At 43.3% G+C, this 24500-nt stretch overlaps 1 protein-coding gene across 1 annotated transcript in view; it reads left to right on the top strand.

The window, feature by feature from the left end:
* stpg1 (sperm-tail PG-rich repeat containing 1) overlaps window positions 1–24500 on the top strand; it is a 63298-nt gene that overhangs the window by 20957 nt on the left and 17841 nt on the right. The window contains exons 3-5 of the mRNA XM_063033785.1: window positions 3700–3821; window positions 20422–20523; window positions 22079–22258. Of these exons, the coding sequence (XP_062889855.1) occupies window positions 3700–3821; window positions 20422–20523; window positions 22079–22258 (404 nt within the window). The remainder of the gene's footprint in view (window positions 1–3699; window positions 3822–20421; window positions 20524–22078; window positions 22259–24500) is intronic.

The raw sequence follows: 24500 nt of genomic DNA, 5'->3' as shown, positions 1-24500 counted from the left end.
CCCTCATGTTACCCCTGAACTTTTACCCTTTAACTCTCAACTCATGTCTTCTTGTTTGAATCTTCCCCACTCTCAATGGAAAAGGCCTATCCACGTCAACTCTATCAATACCCCTCATAATTTTATACACCTCTATCAAGTCCCCCCCTCAACCTTCTACGCTCCAAAGAATAAAGACCTAACTTGTTCAACCTTTCTCTGTAACTTAGGAGATGAAACCCAGGCAACATTTTAGTAAACCTCCTCTGTACTCTCTCAATTTTATTGACATCTTTCCTATAATTCGGTGACCAGAACTGTACACGATACTCCAAATTCGGCCTTACCAATGCCCTATACAATTTCAACATTACATCCCAACTGCTATACTCAATGCTTTGATTAATAAAGGCCAGGATACTAGCATATCAACTTCTCCCACTTCCCTTCTGAGCCACAACACCTGACACTGTGCCAGAGACTCAGTTGTTGTGTCTCCCCTCTGGTAAGTCGTCCCCCTCAACAGTATCAAAAGTTGCATACTTATTACCATACACAACACATGTATAACCATTGTTAGCTGAGTTTCAGATTGTGATAAGAGGGTGTACAGGAGCGAGATATACCAGCTAGTTTAGTGGTGTCAAAGCAACAACTGTGCATTCATTGTTCGTGAGACCAAAGAACCGATTGTCGATTTTAGAAAGGGTAAGATTAGCGAACACACACCAATCCTCATAGAGGGGTCAGAAATGGAGAGAGTGAGCAATTTCAAGTTCCTGGGTGTCAAGATCTCTGAAGATCTAACCTGGACCCAACATATCGATGCAGCTACAAAGTAGAGATGAGAGTAGCTATATTTCATTCGGGATTTGAGGAGATTTGGTATGACTCCAAAAACATCTGCAGATTTCCAGAGATGTACTGTGGAGAGCATTCTAACTGGATGCATCACCGTCTGGTGTGGGGGGGATGTACTGTGGAGAGCATTCTAACTGGATGCGTCACTGTCTGGTGTGGGGGGGATGTACTGTGGAGAGCATTCTAACTGGATGCGTCACCGTCTGGTGTGTGCGGGGGGGGGGCTACTGCAAAGGATCGAAGTACGCTGCAGAATGTTGTAAAGTTAGTGAGCTGCATCATGAGCACTAGCCTTGGTTGCATCCAGGACATCTTCAAGGAGCGAACCCTCAGAAAGGTGGCACCCATCATTAAGGACCTCCATCACCCAGATCATGCCTTGTTCGCATTGCTGGCATCAGGCAGGAAGCACAGAAGCCTGAAGGCACACACCCAGCTTCTTCCCCTCTGCCACCCAATTTCTGAATGAATACTGAGCCCAGTAACACTACCTCACTGCTTTTTTTATTTCTATTTTTGCACTACTTATTTAGTTTAACTATTTAAAATATATATACTTACGATAATTCACAGTTTTTATATTGTTATGTATTGCGTTGTACTGCTGCCGCAAAGTTAAAACGTTTCATGACATACTAGTGACATTAAAACTGATTCTAAGCTGACTCTGATTACGAAGAGGAACAGCCACAGGGGTACTCTCCCTCTCCTGACAGTCACCCAGGGACCCGCCGCATGCAACTTAGGAGTTACTCCAGCATTTTAAGTGTGTTGCATCAGAGAGTCAGATGATGAAATCATTGTTCATGGTCTGTGGTTTTTCCTCCAGCTTTCAACAGATGTAAGCTAAAGAAAATGCTCAGAAATTAAGTTCTTCTTTGCAGCAATTGAATTTAATTTCTGGCTATGGATAAAATCTTCCATCTCACAGATCTAAAAAAAAACAATGTCACCTTTGAGCCTGATGGTAACTATAAAATAGAAGTCAGAAACGAAGAACCATCAAAACAATTACTTAAAAAATTGCAGAATTAGTCCAGGTTTATCAATCTGAACCCAGAAGAATGCAGTTAATGTCAAAGAGATCCTCACAGATAAAGTGACATTTAAAGTCTACACTATCTCCCCAATCGGTACAAATGACAAGGACACAAATCAGAAGGAGATTTTCTACCTAAGATAAGACATTCTTTCCATGTCACCTGGGTGTTTCGCACTTGGCTGTTATTGATGCAGAAACTATTTCAGCACAATTTATGCTCCTTATTGATGGGGTTAAATCAGGAATACAGCAATAAATGGCACAAAGGTTTTGGGCAATTAATCAGCCAGACAGAATCTGAAAGGATGCTCAGGCAAAATACTTTACAATAAAATCAGACTAGTTGCATTTTTTTTTTTAGCATTTTCACTATGGCTGCATCAGTGTGCTTCTAAAGTGGAACAAATATGTGATTTTATCACGACCCAAACTCACAGGAAGTGTTCAAAGTGTAAAGTAAGAACATCATAATCTGCTGAATGCCAAATAGTTCTTTGATCTGTCAGCAAGGTGGGAAGTCGCCCACACTGCAGGGCTACCTGACCCTTTTTACAAAGCTGTTCAAGTGGGACAGGTACTATATCTTCCTGAGTTTCTGGGGTTGGTGATGAACAGGGATGCCTTTACTTAATCAAAAATCATTATGAAAAACCTTAAAGGTACATAGTTTCAGGCCCAAGTTGGCCATTTCCTCCTGGGCGTAGGGAGGAGAGCAGGGGAGAAGGCTAAAAACCGGGAGTGCGGTAAGCAGGGAAATTGTATTGGCAGGAAGTTAACGATAGGCTGCACAGCTCCTTCCTTTGAAAATCTGGAAAGATGTTCTCCATGTAACTTTGTACAAAGTACAAAAATTGCAAGCCTAATTTCACAACATTCTAAGATTAGTACATACATATTTTCTAACATATTTGTAAATTACGTTGTTTTGGTACTAGTTACTCAGAGAAGGAAACCGGTCAGTAAAGATTTAGGCAAGATTAATCAGAATCAGAATCAGGATTAATATCACCCGCATATGTCATGATCTTTGTCATCTTTGCTTGCAGTACAATGCAATACATAATGACAGGAAAAAACCTGTGAATTACAGTAAGTATATATGTATTTAAAAAGCTAAATAAATAGAGAAAAAAGAGGAAAAAAAGTAGTGAGGTAGTTTCATGAGTTCAATATCCATTCAGAAATCAGATGGCGGAGGGGAAGAAGCCGTTCCTGAATCACTGAATGTGTGCCTTCGTGCTTCTGTACCCCTTTCCTGATGGTAACAGGGAGAACAAGGCATGACCAGGGTGACAGGGGTCCTTTATGATGGGCGCCACCTTTTTGAGGTATTATTCCTTGAAGGTGTCCTGGATTCAATGGAATCCTTGCACAATAACTTGATGTTATCTTTAGTAGCAATAAGTTAGCATATTTTAAGCTCTTTAATGCTTAAGGTATCAATCAATTTTCAGTTATAGTTACCACACTTGATCCTGGCAAACCGGGATTCCCAACCTTTTTTATGCTAAGGACCAGTGCCATCAACTGAGGGGTCTGTGGACCGTAGCTTGGGAACTGCTGCTGGCAAACGTTTTGGAATTGATGGCATGCAAATACACCAAAGTTACAGCGCAAACAATTCAGTTAGAGTTATTTTGTATCTCAATCAATCAATAAGTAACGCAGACTGGAGGTGCCTGTTCCAATTTACCACATTATATGTAATCGTTATTCATTATTTCTTGGCAGGATAGATTTTACTAGTTGATGAATGAAATAGATGTTCCATTCCCTGCATCTAATATCGTTGTTACTCTGTACTTGTGGCACTGTAGGGTTCCAGCCATCCATGGTGACCTCAACAATACCATCCAAATATCAAACTGTGATGTATGAAATCCCTGAGAAAAAAGGGTTTGGTTCTCGGGCAAGAAGGTTTGATGATAATTTAAATCAGGTAACCAATTTCTTTAAGTTTTCACTAAACGACTACAATGACAAAAAAAAACTTCTGAAAAATAAATTAAACCAATATATCTTCACAAAGATAACTCACTAGACAATTCCATCTTGGCTTTGGGGTGACTTGTCCACACCAGGGGTGTGTGAAAAGAGCTACTTTTTAATCAGGGCGGCGATCAAAATTTCAAAGGCAGAGTTTCATGGCAGTTTTTCTGATTTGAGGAGCGACCAGTGAGCAAGAGGGGTTCATTAGAAAGGGGGAATATAAGTAATGCAGCAAAGCAGCCATTCTCTTTGAGTGTACCGGTCTTTAGAGTGGCTTTGGCGAGATCAGGCTTGGGTGAGGTAGATTGCCTTGCAAGTTACTCTCTGAGTTCTTATTAGTTCATTTCTCATCTATTATTGCACAGTATCATGAGAATGGATCCGGGGGCAGTATTTCATACTGCATGTGGGATGTGAGATAAACACCTCTGCATCAGGTGTACTGAGCTTTCGGTCCTGAGGGAACATGGTAAGGAGCTGGAGCTGCAACTCGATGACCTTCCACTCAAACAAAAGAATGAGGAGGTGATGGACAGGAGCTACAGGGAGGTAGCCACCCCTAGGCTGTAGGAGAAAGGCAGCTGGGTGACTGTCAGGAGAAGGAGGGGAAATGAACTGCCAGGGTGGAGTTCCCCTCAATAATAAGTTTATAACTTTAGATACTGTTGAGGGGGCAACCTACCAGGGGGAGCCACGGTGACCAGGTCTCGGGCACTGAGTCTGGTGCTGTGGCTCAGAAGAACAGAGAGATGAAGAGGACTGCAGTGTTGATAGTTCTTTCCCTCAGAGGAACCGAGACAAGGTTCTGTTGGAGTGTTAGGGGCACTCGTATGGTACATTGCCTCCCTGGTGCCAGGATCAGGGATGTCTTGGATCATATCCATGGCATTCTCAAGGGTGAGGGTACACAGCCAGAAGTCTTGGTACATATTGGCACCAATGACATAGGTAGAGAAGGTGAGGGGGTCCTGTAGAGAGCTTTTAGGGAGCTAGGTAGAAAGCTGAGAAACAGGACCTCCGGGGTAGTAATCTCTGGAATGCTGCCTGGGCATGTGCCACTTGTCAGGGAGGGTAAGATTTGGTAGGTGAATGCTTGGCTGAGAAGCTGCTGCAGGGGTAGGGGTTCAGATTTATGGATCATTGGGATCTCTCCTGGGGAAGGTATGACCCGTACCAAAGGGACGGGTTACACCTGAACCCGAGGGGGTCTAACAACCTTGGGGGCAGGTTGGCTTGAGTTGCTCAGGTGGTTTAAACTAACTTGGCAGGAGGATGGGAACTGGAGTGACGGTGCTGAAGATGAGGTAGTTGAGTTACAGATAGAGGCAATGTGTAATGAGACTCCTAGAAAGGAGAGACTGTTCATAGGGCAAAATTGCAATCAACAGGATGAATTGCAACATAAAAGGCAGACAAAATCAAAAATGGTGAAGACAGGACTAAAGGTGTTATAGTTCAATGCTCATAGTGTATGGAATGAGGTCGATGAGCATAGCGCAGTTACAGATTAGCAAGTATGATGTTGTAGGCATCACTGGATCATGCCTGAGAGAAGATTATGGCTGGCAGAGAGGTGGCATGCCTCTGCTGGTAAGAAATGATATTAAATCATTAGAGGTGACATAGGGTCGGAAGGTGTTGAATCAAGGATTTAATGTTAAGACTTTATAAAGCACTGGTGAGGCCTCACTTGGAGTTACTGTGAGCAGTTCTGGGCCCCTTGTCCTTCAAAGGATGTGCTGAAACTGGAGAGGGTTGAAAGGAAGCTCACGGAAATGGCCCAGGATTAAACGGCTTGCCATATGAAGACCGCTTGATGGCTCAGGGCCTGTATTCACTGGAATTCAGAAGAATGAGAGGCGACCTCATTGAAACCTATCAAATGGTGAAAGGGCTTGATGGAGTGAATGTGAAGAGGATGTTTCCTGTGGTAGGAGTGTCGAAGACACGAAGTGACAGCCTCAGAATAGAGGGATATCCTTTGAGAACGGAGCTGAGGAGGAATTTCTTTAACCATAGGGTAGTAAATCTCTGGAATTCATTGCTCCAGGCAGCTGAGGAGGCCAAGTCTTTAGGTATATTTAAGGCAGAGATTGATAGATTGCTCATTGGTCAGGGCTTGAAGGGATACAGAGGGAAGGCAGGAGGTTGGAGCTGTGAGGAAAAATGGATCAGCCATGATGAAATGGCGGAATAGAATTGATGGGCCAAATGGCCTACTTCTGATCCTATATCTTAAGGTCTTATGGCCATAGTCCTGAATTTCTAAATGCAAATCAGGTGAGAGACAAGTATCTGTCATTTCTTAGATATACATGAAGCAGGACATTAGACTGCGGCACATTAAGTTGTGAGCCCTGTTTTCCAAATTCACTCATAATCTGTGAGATGCCATGATGAAATGGCAGAACAGACTCGATGGGCCAAATGGCCCAATTCTGCTCCAATGTCTTCTGGTCTTATAACATGTAATAGTTACAATATTCAGATTGAAGAGTAAGAATGTAGCTCGTGTCTGGTATATGACAGGTGGTCAACTCAGTTGTCGCAAATCTCTGTCAAATAGGAGTCACACCTAACATTCAAATATTTTATCTCAGCTCTGCTTGCCTAGTGCTGCTTCAAGCCTCGCACATTTCTCTTGCAGCCAGCGCAGACTGGGACCTGTTCAACATGCGTGATGCTCTCTGACACACGCACCTCCCTCTCAATGAGAGGCGTCAAAGTGCTTGCATGCACGAAACTCTGACCGAGACGATGCTAACTGTGACTGGAATAATAATTGCTTGGGGCCTGGGATTAAATTTTCAGAGATGAGCTACCTCCTAGCTAATCCACGTCTTGCTCCTTCCCCATTCCACAGTCTGCTATGATTCATAAGCTGCAGATCATGTAAGCACACACCAATTGTGTTCCTTCTTCCTCATCACAGCTTTTAGGCTTTGCCTTTCAGATGATCGAGAATCTACTTAATTGGGCAACGAGCAAAAAAGATTGATTTAAACATCCCATCTCTGAATTTCAATCTCACTGTCGGAGATGTGTACCTCTTTCCTGTCTGTATTGTATTTTGTGTTACAAGTTTATAATGGGTAGCTTGTCATTTGGTTGGGGCATGGTAGAAGGGAAAAGTATAGTTATGTATTCATGCTTTGCCTTTAGTTCAGTTTATTTTGGTTAGAGCAGGTGGTAGGCCAGGGGATTGATATTTTTTGTAGACCAGTAACATTTAAATGTGCTAAGATCGCTAACACTTAAGTATGTTTTAATACACTTGGACTGCTCACTAGTTCTATCACTAGTTTTAGTTTCATTAGCTTTTCCACGTTCATCCTTGTTTTTTTAATAAAGGATTAAATGTACTTTCTTCGACTTAGAAATTTGTAATTGCGGAATGCTTCATACAGTGGTTCATTTCTCAAGTAACCACGACACTCACAGTCTCCAAATATTGACATGCAAGTTCAAGAATACACAGAGATAAGATCTGCCTGAGGAGAATATTGAGCAAATACGGCCTTTAGTGAGATATGGTCAATGGTTTCTCTGGTCCCAATAGGCCGAAAGGTGAGATTACTACAAGGTTCATTGGCGTTGTGCTCTAAAGAAGGCTGAGTCAAGATTCAAGATTAATTTATTATCAAAGAGTATATAAATTATACAACCTTGAGATCTGCTTGCTCAAGGGTGGCCACAAAGCAAGAATCCCAAAAGAGCCAATTAAAGGAAAAAAAGAACAAAAATAAAAATAAAAGACCAACATTTGATGTGCAAGTTAAAGAAAACAAAATACCAATCATGTAAACAATTGAAGCGAATAACATCATTCCAAACCAAAGCTGACTCCTCTGATCCCAACCCCAGAGCACCTGGAGTGGGCCCATAGCCTTATTTATCAGCTCATCATATTAGCGGGACAGAGCACAGCAGCCAGGGCAGTACTCATAGCCTCTGCACCATGGAGATGACCATCACGGAGAACAAGCGAAATCGGCTCTCCTCCCAACAGGGACCCTGTCTTTTCAGATTATCTGGGCCTGTGCATAAATTAGCTCAATGAAGGAACATCAAAAAGCTTTAACACCATGGACAGAAGGGCGAAGATTGTGGAGAGCGAGCAAAATCAGCTCTCACCTCTGATCAGGTATTCCGCTGCTGAGAAAGGCTTCGGGCCTAAACCATGCCACCCAGCGACCTACTCCGGGCCCAGATTCCATCATCCAGCACGGCCGCCCTCAAGCTCTTCAGATCAGCTCGGCACCCAAACATTGCACCCGGGCCATGATGTTATGCACATAATGCTTACCATTTTGGGAACCTGCCTGAAAGTCGGCAATTCATCCCAAGGAGCTTGGAGGAATCCAGCACCAACTTGGAAAATAATTTTGGAAAGAATTTGAAGATTGTCCAGTCTAGCATGCAGATGGTGGTCAACCACTGTTACATATTTGTGGACCCTGTTAGAATGCAACACACACGAGCAGGTGCACGTGCAGGCAATGCAGCACAAACAATGGCTAACTTCTGAAGGGAGCTTCGATCTGTAAAGACAGCTTGGATTATTGCCTTATTATCAAAGGATTATAACATACACAGGGGCTCTTAAGGGATCAACAAACTCTTGTTGAGCCGTAACAATAACCAGAGAAACTCAACCAGCAATTAACCTGCAAGTAGTTAATGTTACCGTTGAGTGATTTCCATTACAAATATGCACCCATGTGTTGGGCACCAGTTTCATCCACATAGCACCATGGTATCAAAACCACGGACTCTATGACTTCCTATTTTCTGCCCACTCTTTTAATTGACTGAATCACAGGGAATATTGATTTCCAATGAACCATTGGCTATGCTAAACCTAAGGAATGATAGACTTCATAAAACAGCAATGTTGTACTTTATATGATAACTTTATTTGAATGAATCCGGCTTGGTGAAGTCAAGCAATTGAACTACTTATATTGGGAGATGGCTATTTTACCTGATATCAGGCCCAAAGTAGACCTGGCCTAGGGAAAGACGACATATTCACTGCTCTGACTCATGGCTGACACAAGACCTTAAATTGTCAAAACATTTGGATATGGCCTAAGTGTGGAGAGAGAGAGAGAGAGAGACACTGAAGCAGGTCAACAGAATTTAAAGGAAAAGAAAAACAATAAACTCTAGGTGAATACGGCCATTAACTAAAACTCTCAAACTGAAAGTTAATGCCAATACTGCGGTTGGAAGTAGTGACTACATACTATCGTTTGTAAATGAATACCGCTCCTTTGCAGTGTCAATCAAAAGGATAGTCTTTTCCCAGACAAGGATGGGTGTAGGCAGGGTGTGTAAATGTTGCTGTGCTTTTGGTCAAGTGTTGACAAGATTAGAATGGAAGCAGGGAGTTAAGTACCATCATAATGATACAGTAATTAGCTGGAACGTGTGTACTCACGAGCGTGATTTTCGAATTTGTTCTGTAGCTTGCCTGCGCGGGTGCGTAGACAACGCAGCAGAGTCTGTGGTTGTGACATAAATTCACTCTTCTCTTTAACACTGACATGTGAAATTTCAACTCTGTCCAGGATTCATTCATACCTGAAAGGCTCTTAATGCCTAGGTTACAGGAGGTGTTCTGGGTTCAAGGTTGTTTTAGGTGGTTTTAGGGGTGTCAGGCACAGCTGCAAATGAATACCACAGCCTTTCCATCTCATATTAAATAATAAAGTAAAATAATGCTGTATCTTAAGTTATGTAATAACTTGTCTTCTTATCAAAAAAAGTCATGTTATTCCTTTCACTAGATTTTGTGCAGGTGGACAGCTTACTGATTTGTCCAATATGTGAAGCGTTGAGTTTCTTTATTCCCAAGAAATTGAATAAGCTTTTGTTTTGATCACTAGATTCAACTGATACTATGTCTTGTCAAGACACATAATTCTAGCATAATAATCCTCCAAGTCAGGAGGAATACCAGTCCTAACATCTTTCCAGTTAGAAGTTTGACTGCATATTTACCTCAATGTCTGAGAATCGAGCAAAATACTGTGAGTGCAAGAAAGCTGAAATAGAAAATTCTGGAAGCAGCAAGTCAAGGCAGCATCTGTGGAAAGAAATAGATGAAAGGTCTTTGATTTGAAACATTAACTCTCTTTCATTGTCCACAGGTGAGTCTGACTTGCTGAATATTCCCGGAATTTTCTCTTACTGTGAACATGTGTCCCTGTTTTCAAAATAATCAAAGGAAATGAGCTGTGCCAGATAATTTCTGAATATCCATAACCTTCCACTTCCAAAATCAGGTGGCCTTAAATTACTGATCTGTTTTTCATCCTAAATTTTATTTAATTATTTATTTTATTGCTTTGATCCTTTGAATAAAACTAAATTCATAGTTCCCTTGCACTTAAATATAATACCACCCCCAGTGCAAGTGGATGGTTGTATGAGCAGCTGGTGCATATCACAAGTCTTGATTACATGACCACTGACACCAGGCAGACAATCTCTGAAGAGTATTGATAATGGCTGGGGTCACCCATCATGTAAAGACACTGCCTGGAAGAAGGCAATGGCAAACCACTTCTGTAGAAATCTTTGCCAAGAACAATCATGGTCATGGAAAGACCATGATCACCTACGCCATACAACACAGCACATAACAAACGAATGAAGTCCATTACAATGGACAAACAAATCCTGAAGCATGGCAGGACTGGTAAGGGAATTTTCAACCTCTTCCATAAAGTTTAGGAAGATAAAGCATATAAAAAATAGGAGAAGTGTTGTCTTTATATCCTGTTGTTTATACACTCAAAGCTTATGATCTTCCCTATCTGATTATCCCAAAAGAGCATAGGGAGTCGATGTATCAGCCACCACTCTTCAAGGTAACCTCAATATCTTCAGTATCATATATCATGATTATGTTGCTTGTTATGTCTTACAAGTGTGGGCACGTGGCCAAGTGGTTAAGGATTTGGACTAGCGACCTGAAGGTCGTGAGTTCAAGCCCCAGCCGAGGGAACGTGTTGTGTCCTTGAGCAAGGCACTTCATCACACGTTGCTCTGCGACGACACTGGTGCCAAGCTGTATGGGTTCTAATGCCCTTCCCTTGGTCAACATCGGTGTCGTGGAGAGGGGAGACTTGCAGCATGGGCAACTGCTGGTCTTCCAGACAACCTTGCCCAGGCCTGTGCCCTGGAGAGTGAAGACTTTCCAGGCGCAGATCCATGGTCTCGCAAGACTAACGGATGCCTTTATGTTTTACGTTTGTACATTTTGAGTTCGGTGCTGAAGCAGTTGCACATCAATGTTCTAACAGGCAGGAGCAGGATGGCTAGAAGAGACGGCTTGAGCAAGAAGTAAACAAGCAGCGAGATGAGGAAGTTAATCTGAAGGATAAAAGTTATGCACTGGAATGTAAGTCCAAGGAAGAGATTGATTATCAGTCATGCATTCCAACCCATACCTTCTTTTTTTTTGGCGTGCGCCTGCGTGCGTGAGAGTCTGCGTGCGCATCTGTGTGTGTGAGTCTGCATGTGCATCCGTGCGTTCATGTGTGCGTCTGTGATGATGTCTTTTTCATGGCTTTTTGCAAGGCGCAGAACGAGAGAGAGGGACTGTGTGACACGCCACTCCCCACACAGACACTTTCGCAGTATTTTCCCTTTATTTTACAAGGTCGAGTTGCGATCTCGACACTCAACCTGGCATGGATGGAAAGCGTACTCGGGGGGCAGACCCGACTGGTTTCGAACCCGGGAACCTCCGCTCCCGGGTCCGGCGCCGATGTCGTTGCGCCACCAGCCGGCCCCAACCCATACCTTCTAATACACTTGCTACAGCAGTAGAGTATCGAGAAGCAGTTCAACACACAGAGGCACCATTTCTGAATCAAGTTCACCCGATTTCATCAATTAAGCTGCAGAATGCAGACAATGACTGTGTGGCTGGGCACAACTCTAATGTCATCTATAAATTTGCTGATAACACCACCGTTGTTGCAGGAAACTCAGATGGAGGCAAGAAGGTTTACAAGAGTGAGATAGATCAGCTAGCTGAATGGAGTCATAAAAACAACCTCACACTCAACATCAACAAGACTAAGGAATTGGTTATGGATTTCAGGAAGGGGAAGTCATGGATTCATTGAGGGGGCAGCTTCAAGTTCGTGGACATCAATATCTCTGAGGATCTATCCTTGCCCTAACACCTTAATGCAAACATGAAGAAAGCATGTCAGTGGCTCTGCTTCATGGGGAGCTTGAGAAGATTCGATGAGTCACCAACGATTCTTGCAAATTTCTACAGACATACAGTGGAGAGCAGCCTAACTGATCACATCACTGCCTAGAATGGGACCTCCAATGCACAGGCTCGCGAGAGACGGCAGAGGGCTGTAGATTCAGCTAGATGTATCACAGGCACGAACTTCCCTACCATCAAGGACATCTTCAAGAAGTGGAGCCTCAAGAAAGCAGCACCCATCATTCATTAAAGATCTTCACCATCTGGGTCATGGGTGGATCCAGGGGACAGAGGAAAGGATTCAGGGGTTTTTCTGAATCCTCCTAAATCTCTGACCCTCAGACAATAAAAATAGAGAAGGAACACTTGGGGAGGTATTGTGACTCGTTGTGCTATCCAAGGAGCCACATAGAGCCCTGTGTGAAGGGCCTCAAACCAATGGCAGTCCTGCCAGCCGTCACTTGCTCCCTCCGCGGACGAGTCTGCAGCCCCACCTTGGCCTCAGAAGCAGAGAAGAAGATTGGAAGTAAATCATTCTTAATCCCAGGGACCTCTCCAACCTGGCCTACAGGTGCTGGGAACTTTGGCCCTAACATTTACTCAATTGCCTGTGAGGCGAATTTGGAGGATTCTGCAGTGACTGCATAATAAGAAGGTATGATTATGTAGATTACATCTCTGCAGGGTTAGCATCTGGTTACTGAATTGAAGGAGACCAAAGATGGGCTCCAGGGTGGCAGTGTGGCACAGCCAACAGAGCTGCCTCATGGCACCAGAGATTTGGGTTTAACTCTGATCTCAGATACTCTCCTTGTGGAGTTTGCTCATTCTCCCCATGACCACACGGGCTCCCCTGCGTGCTCTGATTTCCCCTTTCCATCCCGGGCACGTGCAGGTTGGGAAGTTGACTGGCCACTTTGATAGTGAATGGTTAAATCCAAGAGGGATTCGACGAGAGTGTAACCTGAAGAGAAAAAAATAAATGGGATAAATGTAGATGGGCGGTTGATGGTCAGTATGTACTCAGCGGGCCGAAGGGTCTGTATCCATGCTATATGATGCTGCAATATACTGGAAGTGACAGCGCAGAGATCCAAAATAGTCATCCTAAATAGCAGTGGTGATCTTGATAATGTATTTATTTTCTGCCCAATACCTTATTCACCATTTACAAGAAGACCAGGTAGTTAAAGAGATGTGGGTTTAGTGCCTACCCCTCAAAAACTCTCTGTGGGGAGTTTGACAGTCTCCCTGCACTGTTAATGTTCTTGTTCTCAATGTGTGGAGTATAGTGAGTTACAGGAAAGACCACCAGGTGGCGACACATACCACACTGAAGGGTGTTGAGCAGGCCATGTTTGATGCAGGTGAGGAGAAAGTCACGTCTGCATTCAAGTAGAGAATGGCTGTAAAATAGGCACAGATACGGCTAAAACCACAGTGCATGTATTCCAATTAACATTTACTGACCGGCCATGGGTGAAAACCATCGGCAAAATTAGGCAGCTTGGTCCCACAGCAGTTGGTGGTGCTGCCGCACAGCTCTGGTGACCTGGGTTTGAGTCTGATTCGCAGATTCGTCTTACGTATGAGCGCAGGGATTTTCCCTGCGTGTCCCAGTCTCTCCTCACTTCCGAGAGAGCTGCTGGCTGGTTAATTATCCCTAATTTATCCCCAGTGCTGGTGGGTAGCAGGAAAATTGAGGGGAGTTGATGGCGACGTGAGAGAGAAAATGTAACAGGGTAAGAGTGGAGGAAATCGGATTGATGGGAATGCTCTTCATAGACTTGATGGGCAGAGTGGGCTTGCTTCTATGTAAAAGAGAAACTGAGATATATCCTTGGTGTCACAGAGCTTTCCCTCCTCCCGGATTGTCATAGGAACTGGGACTAGCTTCAGTAGAGTAAATGAATTTAGCTCAGACAGACAATTGATGCAACTCAAGTCAAGATGAGTTTAATGTCATGTGTGCATGTATAGCGATAAGACCATAAGATATAAGAGCAGAATTAGGTCATCTGGTCCATCGAGTCTGCTGCGCCATTTCATCATGGCTGACTCATTTTCCCTCTCAGCCCCTATCTCCTGCATCTTCCCTGTATCCCTTGATGCCCTGACTAATCAAGAACAATCACCCTTTGCTTTAAAGATACCCAATGAATTGGCCTCCATGACGCCTGTGGCAACAAATTCCACAGGTTCACCATTCTTCTTCATCTCTGTTCTAGAAGTTCACTCCTCTATTCTGAGGCTGTGTCCTCTGGTCTCCCCTATCATAAGAAACATCCTCTCCACATCCACTCTATCGCGGCTTTTCACCATTTGATAGGTTTCAGTGAGGTCACCCCCTCCCCCCCCCAATTCTTCTGAATTCCAGTGAGTACAGGCCCAGAGCCATCAAATGCTCCTCATATGACTCGCCTTTCAATCCTGGAATCTTTTTTGTGAACCTCCTCTCAACCCTCTCCAATGTCAGCACATGCTTTATTAGGTAAGGGGCCCAGAACGATTCACAATACTCCAAGCAAGCAATCACCAATGCTTTATAAAGCCACAAGACTACACCCTTGCTTTTATTTTCTAGTCCTTGCACCTGCAGATGTACCTGTAGGTGCGCAGGTACAATGAAAACTTGCTTGCAACAGCGTCACCTGTAGGTACAGGCAACGCATGAAGTATCAATAGCCCATAAGTTATACAACATAAGGAATTAAATAAAAAGACATCAGAGCAAAAAAAACAGTCAGAGACAAATGCGAACAGCCCATCTTCTTCATGCAGACATCTTGGTCTGCATGAAGAAGATGGGCTGAAGGGCCCATTTCTGTATTGCACAACTCAATAATTGGCAGTCTTGGCAATTTACAGCTCAGTTCGGCTGTCACCTTGTCCCTCAGCACAGCCCGTTACTTTTGCCAGCTGTCACTGTCCTGGAAATCTGGATTAGGCTGTGATATGTTAACTTTATAAAACTGTTATATGAATTATGTCTCCATCACTGGAACCACCAACTGTGCAATTTTTCTCTGTGCATTTAAGAGATGACGAACAAGATTGTATTTTTAAGAAATTGCACTTGGTAGAATGCTGTGTTCTTTTGTCCATTTCACAGGCAAGTTGAAGAAGGTATTTGTCTGCAGAATAAAACTATTGTATTAGTTAGATGTTTTAATACGCAGAGAAAAAACAATCTACACTAGAATTGTCGTAGTGATGACGTGGAAGATGGAGGGCTTGCGTTCATAATTGTAGGCAGAGTTTTTCTATGGTGACAATTATCTTACAGGAGATAAGAGCTCCATGTCAATCTCTCTTATAAACAAAAAAATGGTTAAGCCAGAGAAAGGTTTTCAATGGGATTTGGAAGGAGATGAACAAAATGGTTATAGTATCCACAGGATCATTTCTTTGGCTGTGCCCAGAGTCATATTTGATCTTTCTAAATCTGTTAACAGGCCATGTTCTGTAGTTGTGTGGAGAATCATCTCAATTTTCAGTATAGTCGCGACGAAAGTCCTTGATGAGAATGGCTTGGACCCAAGTGCTGGAGTACCCATGGCCAGGATTGAGACACATTTCAAACTGGATAGATACCCTAAGTATGAAACAAACACTACGCAAAATCACATATAGGCTTATGATTGAACACTGAACCTCGGTTCATGTGCTCCTTAAATTCTCAATCCTTGGCGCCCAAAACAAGATTAGCGGGACAGTCCTGAATCTTTAAAGGGGCAGTGCCAGCAATCCGTACTTCGGTGAGTTAGAGCATCTTAACCTGTCGTGGATCGGTGTGTGTTGCATCAGGACCCCCTCGCCAGTGGCCGACTCCTGACAGTCCTGGCCACTTAGAGAGACGATGATTGTAGTCAGGGATTAGAGCCGGATCAGGCACCCAGCACCTCTCCTCCAGTCCGAATTCTTCCCAGCTCATGAGATTTTCAGAATACCTCAAACAGTACCTGAGTCCAAACTTCTTCTCACAGGGCAAACCTGTTCCCCATCAACAAACCTAGGTAGTGCTGGGGCTTGATGGTGGTGGGGCTAACAGCCTGGTGTTCACTGGCTTTAAGTTGGCAATGTGGAAAGTGGCATTGATCTTGAGGGTCTTGGGGAGCTCCATCTGGCTGTTGGACTGAGGGTGAAACCCAAAGGAAGGACTCACCATTACCCCAATCAGTTTGCAAAACGCCCTCCAGAAAAGTGATGCAAATTGTGGACCGCGATGCAACACAGTGTCCACCAGAAAACCATGGATCCCAAAGACCTGCTGCAGGACAATCTCAGCCATCTCCACTGCAGAAGGAAGTCTGACCTAGGCGATGAATCTGCAGATCTTCTAAATAAGATCCACAGTTACCATGACAGCAGTCTTTCCCTTGGAAGGAGGAGAACCTGTGACAAAGTCCATGGAAATGTGAGCCCATGGTCTTTCCAGAACAGGCAGAGGTGAAGCAGCCCCTCAGGCTGGGTGCAGGGCTCCTTGTTGCTTTTTTCTTTTTCAATCTTTTTATTAGTTTCATAATGATAAACATAACATAGTATTGATACAAAGTTATTGGCAATACATTATAATTAACATATTTAAATATAAACCCAGTTGGCACACGGGTATTAAACCTCCCAATCGTACAAGATACAAATAAAATATACAAAAAAAAGCATAAAAAGGGAAAAAAAAACCCAAAAGAATAACTAATCTAAACAATGCTAACCAACTAAACTAAAGAAAGAAAAAGACATGGGCTGTTGTGTAACGTCACAAAAAACGGGAACCATTAGTGTCGTTAACTCTGCTCCTCTCGACGTATATTTAAAAAAATAGAATAGGTTTGGAAAAGGTCAAATTACATCATATGGAAGTGTTGAATAAATGGCCTCCAAGTCTTTTCGAATTTAATAGGGGAATCATAAATAACACTACTAATTTTTTCTAAGTTTAAACACAGCATAGTTTGAGAGAACCAATGAAATGTGATGGGGGGATTGATCTCTTTCCAATTCAGCAAAATGGATCTTCTAGCCATTAGTGTAAGAAATGCAGTCATCTGACGAGCTGAAGGGCTTCTTGTTCTGGATGCACACCTCGCATGCCTGCATATATTTACAGAACTCCCTTGCCATTTCAGGCCACCGATATCTTCTCCTAATGAGCTTGAGGGTCCTGGCAATCTCTGGGTGCGATGTCAATCTCAGTGCATGTCCCCATCGAAGAACCTGAGACTGGCTGGGACTAGGAACAGACAGTCGACCCAGAGGGACGTTCTGAGGAATCTCCCCTTGTGTCTGGGCCTTGTGAACAAGTGTGTTGATGCCCCAATGAACTGACGCTATCACCTTGGCTTGGGGCAAAATGGTGGTAGACTGCTTTTCTCGTTTGGGTTGGTCTAACTGACAGGACAAGGCATCTGCCTTCTGGTCCTTAAATCCCGGTTGACAGGTCAGGATGACATTAAAACAGTCAAAAAAAAAAGAGACCACCTCACCTGCCTGGAATTCAGTCTCTTGACCTCCTGAGTATAAGCCAGGTTCTTGTAGTCCATCCATGTGATAAAAGGGTTCCTGGCCCCTTCGAGCCGGTGACGCTATTCCTCCAGAGCCAACTTGACCCTGAGCAGCTCCCTATTCCCAATGTAGTAATTCATCCCTGCCAGGGATAGTCACCTGGAAAAGAATTACATAGGTGCAGTTAATTGTCAGAAGGTGTCCATTGAGACAACACTGCACCCACTCTGACCTCTGAGGCATCCACTTCCGAAAGGTGTGGAAGGTCTAGGTTAGGTGCAACCAAACTGGGAGTTGTCGGGAACCACTGTTTGAGTTCTACAAAACCAGCCTCCACCTCAGTAGTCCAAACAAAAGGGCCTGTGGATCTCTTGGTCAGTGCTATCAGCAAAGCCCCCACTGAGCTAAAGTTTCTGATAAACTTTCAATAAAAGTTGCCAGATCCCTGGAATTCACAATGGATGGCTGTGACCAATCTCCTACTGCCTGCATCTTACTAGGGCCCATCATGAGAATGGCATTTGAGATGATGAAGCCCAAAAAATAAATAGTGGTTAGGTGAAATTCGGACTTTTCCAACTTGACATAAACTCCATGATCAAGAAGTCTCTTCAGGGTAACTCTGACATGAGCAACGTGCTCTTCCGTGGACTTCGAGAAAATTAGAATGTTATCCAAGTAGACAAAGACGAGCTTATGGAGTGCATTCCAGAACACGTTGTTTATAAAGGCCTGGAGAACTGCTGGTGCATGAACTCAGCAAGTCCAGCTTCAAGAATACTCTTGCCCCTTGGAGAATCTCAAAAGCAGTGTTCATGAGTGGAAGGGAGTAACAATTCCTGACTGTTATGCGATTCAGCCCTTTATAATCAATGCGAAACCACAGACTCCCATCCTTCTTCTGTATGAAGAAGACAGCGCCGGATGGAGAGATGGATGGCCAAATGAATCCCAGGGCAAGAGCCTCCTTAATATACTCCTACATAGCTGTTCTCTCCAGGCCTGAGAGCATGTATAATCAACCCCTAGAAGGCTACGTACCTGGCAGTAGATCTATTGCACAGTGGTAGGGTCAATGGGGTGGAGAAGTCAAGGCCTTCCCTTACTGAAGACCTCTTCCAAATCCTTGTAGATGGAAGGGATTTCTACCAGTTTGGGTACTGTAATTACCCCCAAACCCTCCTCCTATGATGACTTTTGTGACACCGTTGGTGGTGGGGCTGCTTCAGCAGACCCCAGGGTCTCCTCCATAGGCCCACAAGAGTCCTTAATGAAAACAGAAGCCAAATCTTCATCCATTGCCTCAGACATCGGCAGTGAGCTGCGACAAATGGTCCTTGTGCTCCTGGGACTAGGTTCTAAGGATCTCCGTCCTGGAGCCTTCCCCTTAAACAGGACTTGGCGCACAAAACATGATTACCAATTAGCGGGACTGTCCTGAATCTTGAAAAGGGGCCATGCCAGCTACCCATACTCCAGGGAGTTAGAGATTCTGAACCACAGAAGTTGGCGCGAATGAGTGCGTGCCATAACAATAGTGTTCAAGCATGAAAGCCAGGAAGGGAAGAGAACTCATCATGATTCGTGTTGTAATTGGGATTGGACTTCTCTAAAAGCAATGAGGGTTAAGGATTACAGCATGTTCCTGAGTATTCAAAGCAGATGAGGAAGAATTGCTGAAAGGCCTCTAGTCTTGGATATAAAGGAATCCATTAGTGGCTTTCAATGTTTGCATTCGAAGAGGGTGGGGGACAGAAACACCAAGTACATTGTCATTTGCAGTATTAATCAGTCACCAACGTCATTGTGTTCACGACAGTGAAGAATCCATAGGTAGTGTTTTAAGTTATGTAGCATGTAAGGAAGGAGCATAACAAAAGGGAAACAATATAATGACTCAGTAAAGCAGCCAGAATAATCAAAGACTCCACCCACACCAGACAGTCTGTTTTCTCTCCCCCTCCCCACAGGGCAGAAGATATAAAAGCCTGAAAGCACGTACCACCAGCTTCTGTCCCACTGTAATCAAACCCTTGAACCAACTTCTTCGGTGATAGGAAGGAATCTTGACCTCAAAATCTACTGCATTATGATCTTGCACTTTATCATTGTCCTGTGGGAGGTGTGCCTTGTTCTGATTGTCGAAGGTTGCTTCTGTTGTGATTGGCTAGTTTAGAAGCTGCAGCTGCTTTTCCCATTGGACAGATGCCTGGCGTCCAGTTTCAAATATCCTGGGTATATACAACCGCACATGGAAGGGACTTACTCTCTTCTCCCTTTGTTTAAGACAAGACCATTGGGAAGGTGCGCTCTGCATGCACTTTTAACTATGTATGTTTGTTGAATATACGTGTGTTTGTTAAATATTCAGCTTTGTAGTGTCTGTAACTTGGGGAACATGAATGTTTGGTCAAGTTTTTACTGTTTGTAAATAAATGATTAATATACCCACTCGCAGAGAGTGCTTTTTGTGTCACTTACTAGACCCACGAAACTGATCGAACATTACAGTCATTTACCTGCACTGCCCTTTTTTGGTGGTTTTTACTCTTTCTACCACTTGTTATTGTTTAACCTTACTTCACCTCAATGCACTGTGTAATGACTTGATCTGTATGAACAATATGTAAGACAAACTTTCACTGTATATTGGTACAGGTGACATTAAAGAACTAACACCAATACTGATATGGCAGGTATATAGAGAGGACGGAGCTTGGGCTCGTTTATAATAATAAATACTTTTTAATTCCCTGCTGATGGTTTGAATCAGTTCCAATCAGTTGTAATATTAATTTTCTTTTAGAGTGAAAACCCGGGGCCAGGTACATACGACTGCATTCATGCGCCGCTCGAAACCATCAGCACCTCCTTCTCCAAAAGAGGAATGGGTGGTCTTGCATCCAAGGTAAGTTTCATATCTCCACCCTACAGTGTTTGAAATATGTTTTATTTTTCCATAATGGGCAAAGTCCAGCTGATGATTACATGGTGCGGAACTGCAGAACGTGTGAATGATCTGATGTCCCTGCATCTGAGCTCTTGCTCTGCCGCTGTGTCACCACTGAATCCAGGAGTATTCGAGAACTAAGTGAAGCAGTGACCGTATACACATCTGTCCTTAAGCCTGTAAGACCTACAGTACTGTGCAAAAGTGTTAGGCACTCGAGCAATATATACGTACCTAAAAATTTTCCACAATACTGTAGAAGCAGAATTAGGCCATTCAGCCCATAAAGTCTGCTCCACCATTTCCATGGCTGATTTATTATCTCACTCAACCCCGTTCTCCTGCCTTCTCCCAGTAACCTTTGGTGCCCTGACTAACCAAGAACCATTCAAATTCACCCCCTCAAATTCATGCCTATCTTAGCTGGCACTTCTGTCATAATGTATTGCATTGCTGAACTTCAGTAAAGAGATGAGAAGGTAAATAGTTTGTTTATTTTATTTAATACATTGTTTCTAAGATCATTTGCAAATTTGAATGTGATTTTAGATTTTTTAGATTATGAGAACACTCAGTCCTCTTTTATTGTCATTTAGAAATGCATACATGCATTAAGAAATGATACAATGTTTCTCTGGGGTGATACCACAGAAAACAGGACAAACCAAAGCCTAACACTGACAGAACCACATAATTATAACATATAGTTACAGCAGTGCAAAGCAATACCATAATTTGAAGAACGGACCATGGGCACAGTAAAAAAAGTCTCAAAGTCCCGAGTCGATCGACTCCCGAGTCCCCGATAGCAGGCGGAAAAAGGGAGAAACTCCCTGCCATAAACCTCCAAGCACCATCAACTTGCCAACACCTTGGAAGCACCCGACATTGAGTCCATCCATCTGAAAACTTCGAGCTTCCGACCAGCCTCTCCGATACAGCCTCCCGAGCGCCATCCTCTGCCGAGCGCCTTCGACCTCTCCCCGGCCGCTGAAACACGCAAAGCCAAGGATTTCGGGGCCTTCAGCTCCAGAGGTTCCGGTTACCACACAGTAGCAGCGGCAGCGAAGCGGGCATTTCAGAAGTTTTCCAGATGTTGCTCCGTGCTCTCACATCTGTCTCCATCAAATCAGAATTGTGCACGGTCCCCTACTCGACAGATAACAGATATCATCACCGAAGTGGCCCCCCGCACTGCCGTCGGGCCGCCATCTTCTCCCCCCTTCCAGGAGAATTTTGAGAAGTTTTTTAATTAATCATTTTTATTTCTTTAAATTTATGTCATTGTTTCCATGGTTTCTAAATCTCGGTAATCATCAGAAACAGTGGATAGGGGCTCTGATGCCATAAGCTATTGTATACGATCAGGACCCCTCCAGATTTATCAGGAATGGGAGGATGTTACGGAAACTGCACAGATGAAGTGGGACATGAACTAACTTAGTGAAAGGAAGGGGGTTGTGACTTAGGGTCCATCAACACACCTGTCTGTTGTTCTCTTGATCCTGCTTAGGTACCCCGTGAGCAACGGAAGAAATTTATTCATACCCCAGGAGCAAATGCATACAACATTCCTTCCACAATCCTGACAAAAGCAGACTATCACTTCGGGAACAGCAGCATGTTCCAGCCGCCTATCGCTGTGAAGCTGGACAATGACAAAGACAGGACACCAGCTCCTAATGAATATAATGTGAGTTGTGAAGTTCAAAAAAGATGAGTACTTGGGTGGTACTTTGTTGTCCTAAATTCAAATAAGATTCCAATTTATTTTTCAGATCACGTAAAGCAATCTGACAAATACAGTCCAAATGAAGGTGTAAAGTAGTTTGCTGTTTGTTATTTAAATTTATTTTAATATCTTTTGCTGCACCTCAGGGCATTTGTGGGAAATTGATATAGTCATGAAGAACATGCAAACTCCACACTGACAGCATTCAGGGTCAGGATCAAACCCAGGAGTCCCGGAGCTGTGAGCTTTGAGGTTCAAGTCCATAGCCTCTTGAAGAGAGAATGGTGAAGAAGGTATCTGGCATGCTTAAGGAACTCAGCAGGTCAGGCAGCATCTACGGAAAAGAGTAAGTAGTTGACGTTTTGGGCAGAGACCCTTCTTCAAGACACTTCACGAGTCCTGATGAAGGGTCTCGGCCTAAAACATCAACCGTTTACTCTATTCCATAGATGCTGCCTGACCTGCTGAGTTCCTCCAGCATTTTGTGGGTGTTGCCTTGGATCTCCAGCATCTGCAAATTTTCTCATGTATATGACATGCTTACCTTCAAAAATCAGGGGATAAAATATATAAAAAAAAAAGGACATTATGTTGCACTTTATCAAAACCCTAGATCTACCTCACCTGGACTATTGTGTGTAGTTCTGGTTTGTCACACTGTAGGAAGGCTGGAGTTGCTTTGGAGAGAGTGCAGAGGTGATTCAACAGGATTTTGCCTACATTGGAAGACTTTAGTAATGAAGCAAGATTGGATAGGTTAGGCTAGTTTTCCCTACAGCGAAGGAGGATGAGGTGTAACGTGATAGAACTATATAAATTTTAAAGAGGCATTAATAGAGTTTATCCATTAATTATGTGCCGGGTTATGTGGGTGATCTTGGCCTTGACTATGATTGTTCTCGGCAAAATTTTCTACAGAAGTGGTTTGCCATTGTCTTCTTCTGGGTAGTGTCTTTACAGGACAGGTGACCCCAGCCATTATCAATACTCTTCAGAGAGGTCACACAAACAGGGCTTGTGATAAAGTTCAAAGTAAATTTATTATCAAAGTACATATATGTCACCATATACAACCCTGAGATTCATTTTCTTGCGGGCATACTCAGCAAATCTGGTAGAATTTTAACTACAAAAGGATCAATGACAGATCAACCAGAGTGCAGAAGACAACAAACTGTGCAATTGCAAAAGAAGAAATGGAATCAATAAGTAAATAAGTAACGAATATCAAGAACATGAAATGAAGAATCCTTGAAAATGAGTCTGTTGGTTGTGGTAATGGAGTTGATGTTCGAAATCTGAATCATCCATGCAGGATCCAGAAGCAGTAAGGCTTTATGATAAGAGGAATGAGTTTTTTTTTAAATTAAGATCTGAGGGGAGCGCTTTTTACACAGAGTGATCGAAATCTGGAACTGAGAGGTAGTAGAATCAGGTACATTCACTACGCTGAAGAAACCTTTGTATCAGACTCTTGAATATGAAGCTAATGTGACCAGATGGGATTAATGCAGATCAGTATACAAATTCCAGCATGCTTATGGTAAGCTGAAGGGCCTGTTTTAACACTGTTCAATTCTTTGACTCTACTATAGTCTGCCATTGCACGGTACTTGGAGGAAAGGCTTTTCAGTCCATCAGTGTAAGAACATTTTACAATACCTTAGGCCTCATGCTAAAATATTTGCAATGTTGGGCCCTTGGGGGAAGAAGTATTCTTTGGTCCAATCTGCACAGCTTGTTTTATATGGCTCCCAACAGCCTAGGAATTTCCTATGCATGGATTTCAACTTCCTTTTTGTTGCTTTATATCACTGTGGCTCATTAACATAAGGAATCTATATAGTATGCAAATGTACTTGAAACCTCAACAGTTATAAGCAGCCACGTTCACTGCAGGAAAATATTGTGGCAAGCATTTGGTCCATAATGACAGACGAGGAAGCTCATTAACTCAACAACTGTTTTACTGCGATGAACACAAAACAGACCGGGCACCCTGGCCCAGAGAGTGAACCCAAGCAGTCCCAAACTGACAGGGGAGGCGAGCATCACACACCCCGGTTACAGTCAGGGTGACCCACAAATACACAAGCAATTAACTGCATAACCCGAGCTAAAATGTAACAATAAACGAACTGGAACTTCCCACCATAGTCCCACAAAAGCATTTTAACACAAGAACAATAAATAGTATCGGTCA

The sequence above is a fragment of the Mobula hypostoma genome, chromosome 26 (assembly GCF_963921235.1).
Source record: "Mobula hypostoma chromosome 26, sMobHyp1.1, whole genome shotgun sequence".
NCBI classification, from domain to species: domain Eukaryota; kingdom Metazoa; phylum Chordata; class Chondrichthyes; order Myliobatiformes; family Myliobatidae; genus Mobula; species Mobula hypostoma.
The sequence above is the reverse complement of the archived record's forward strand: the minus strand, read 5'-3'. Positions and strand labels throughout refer to the sequence as shown.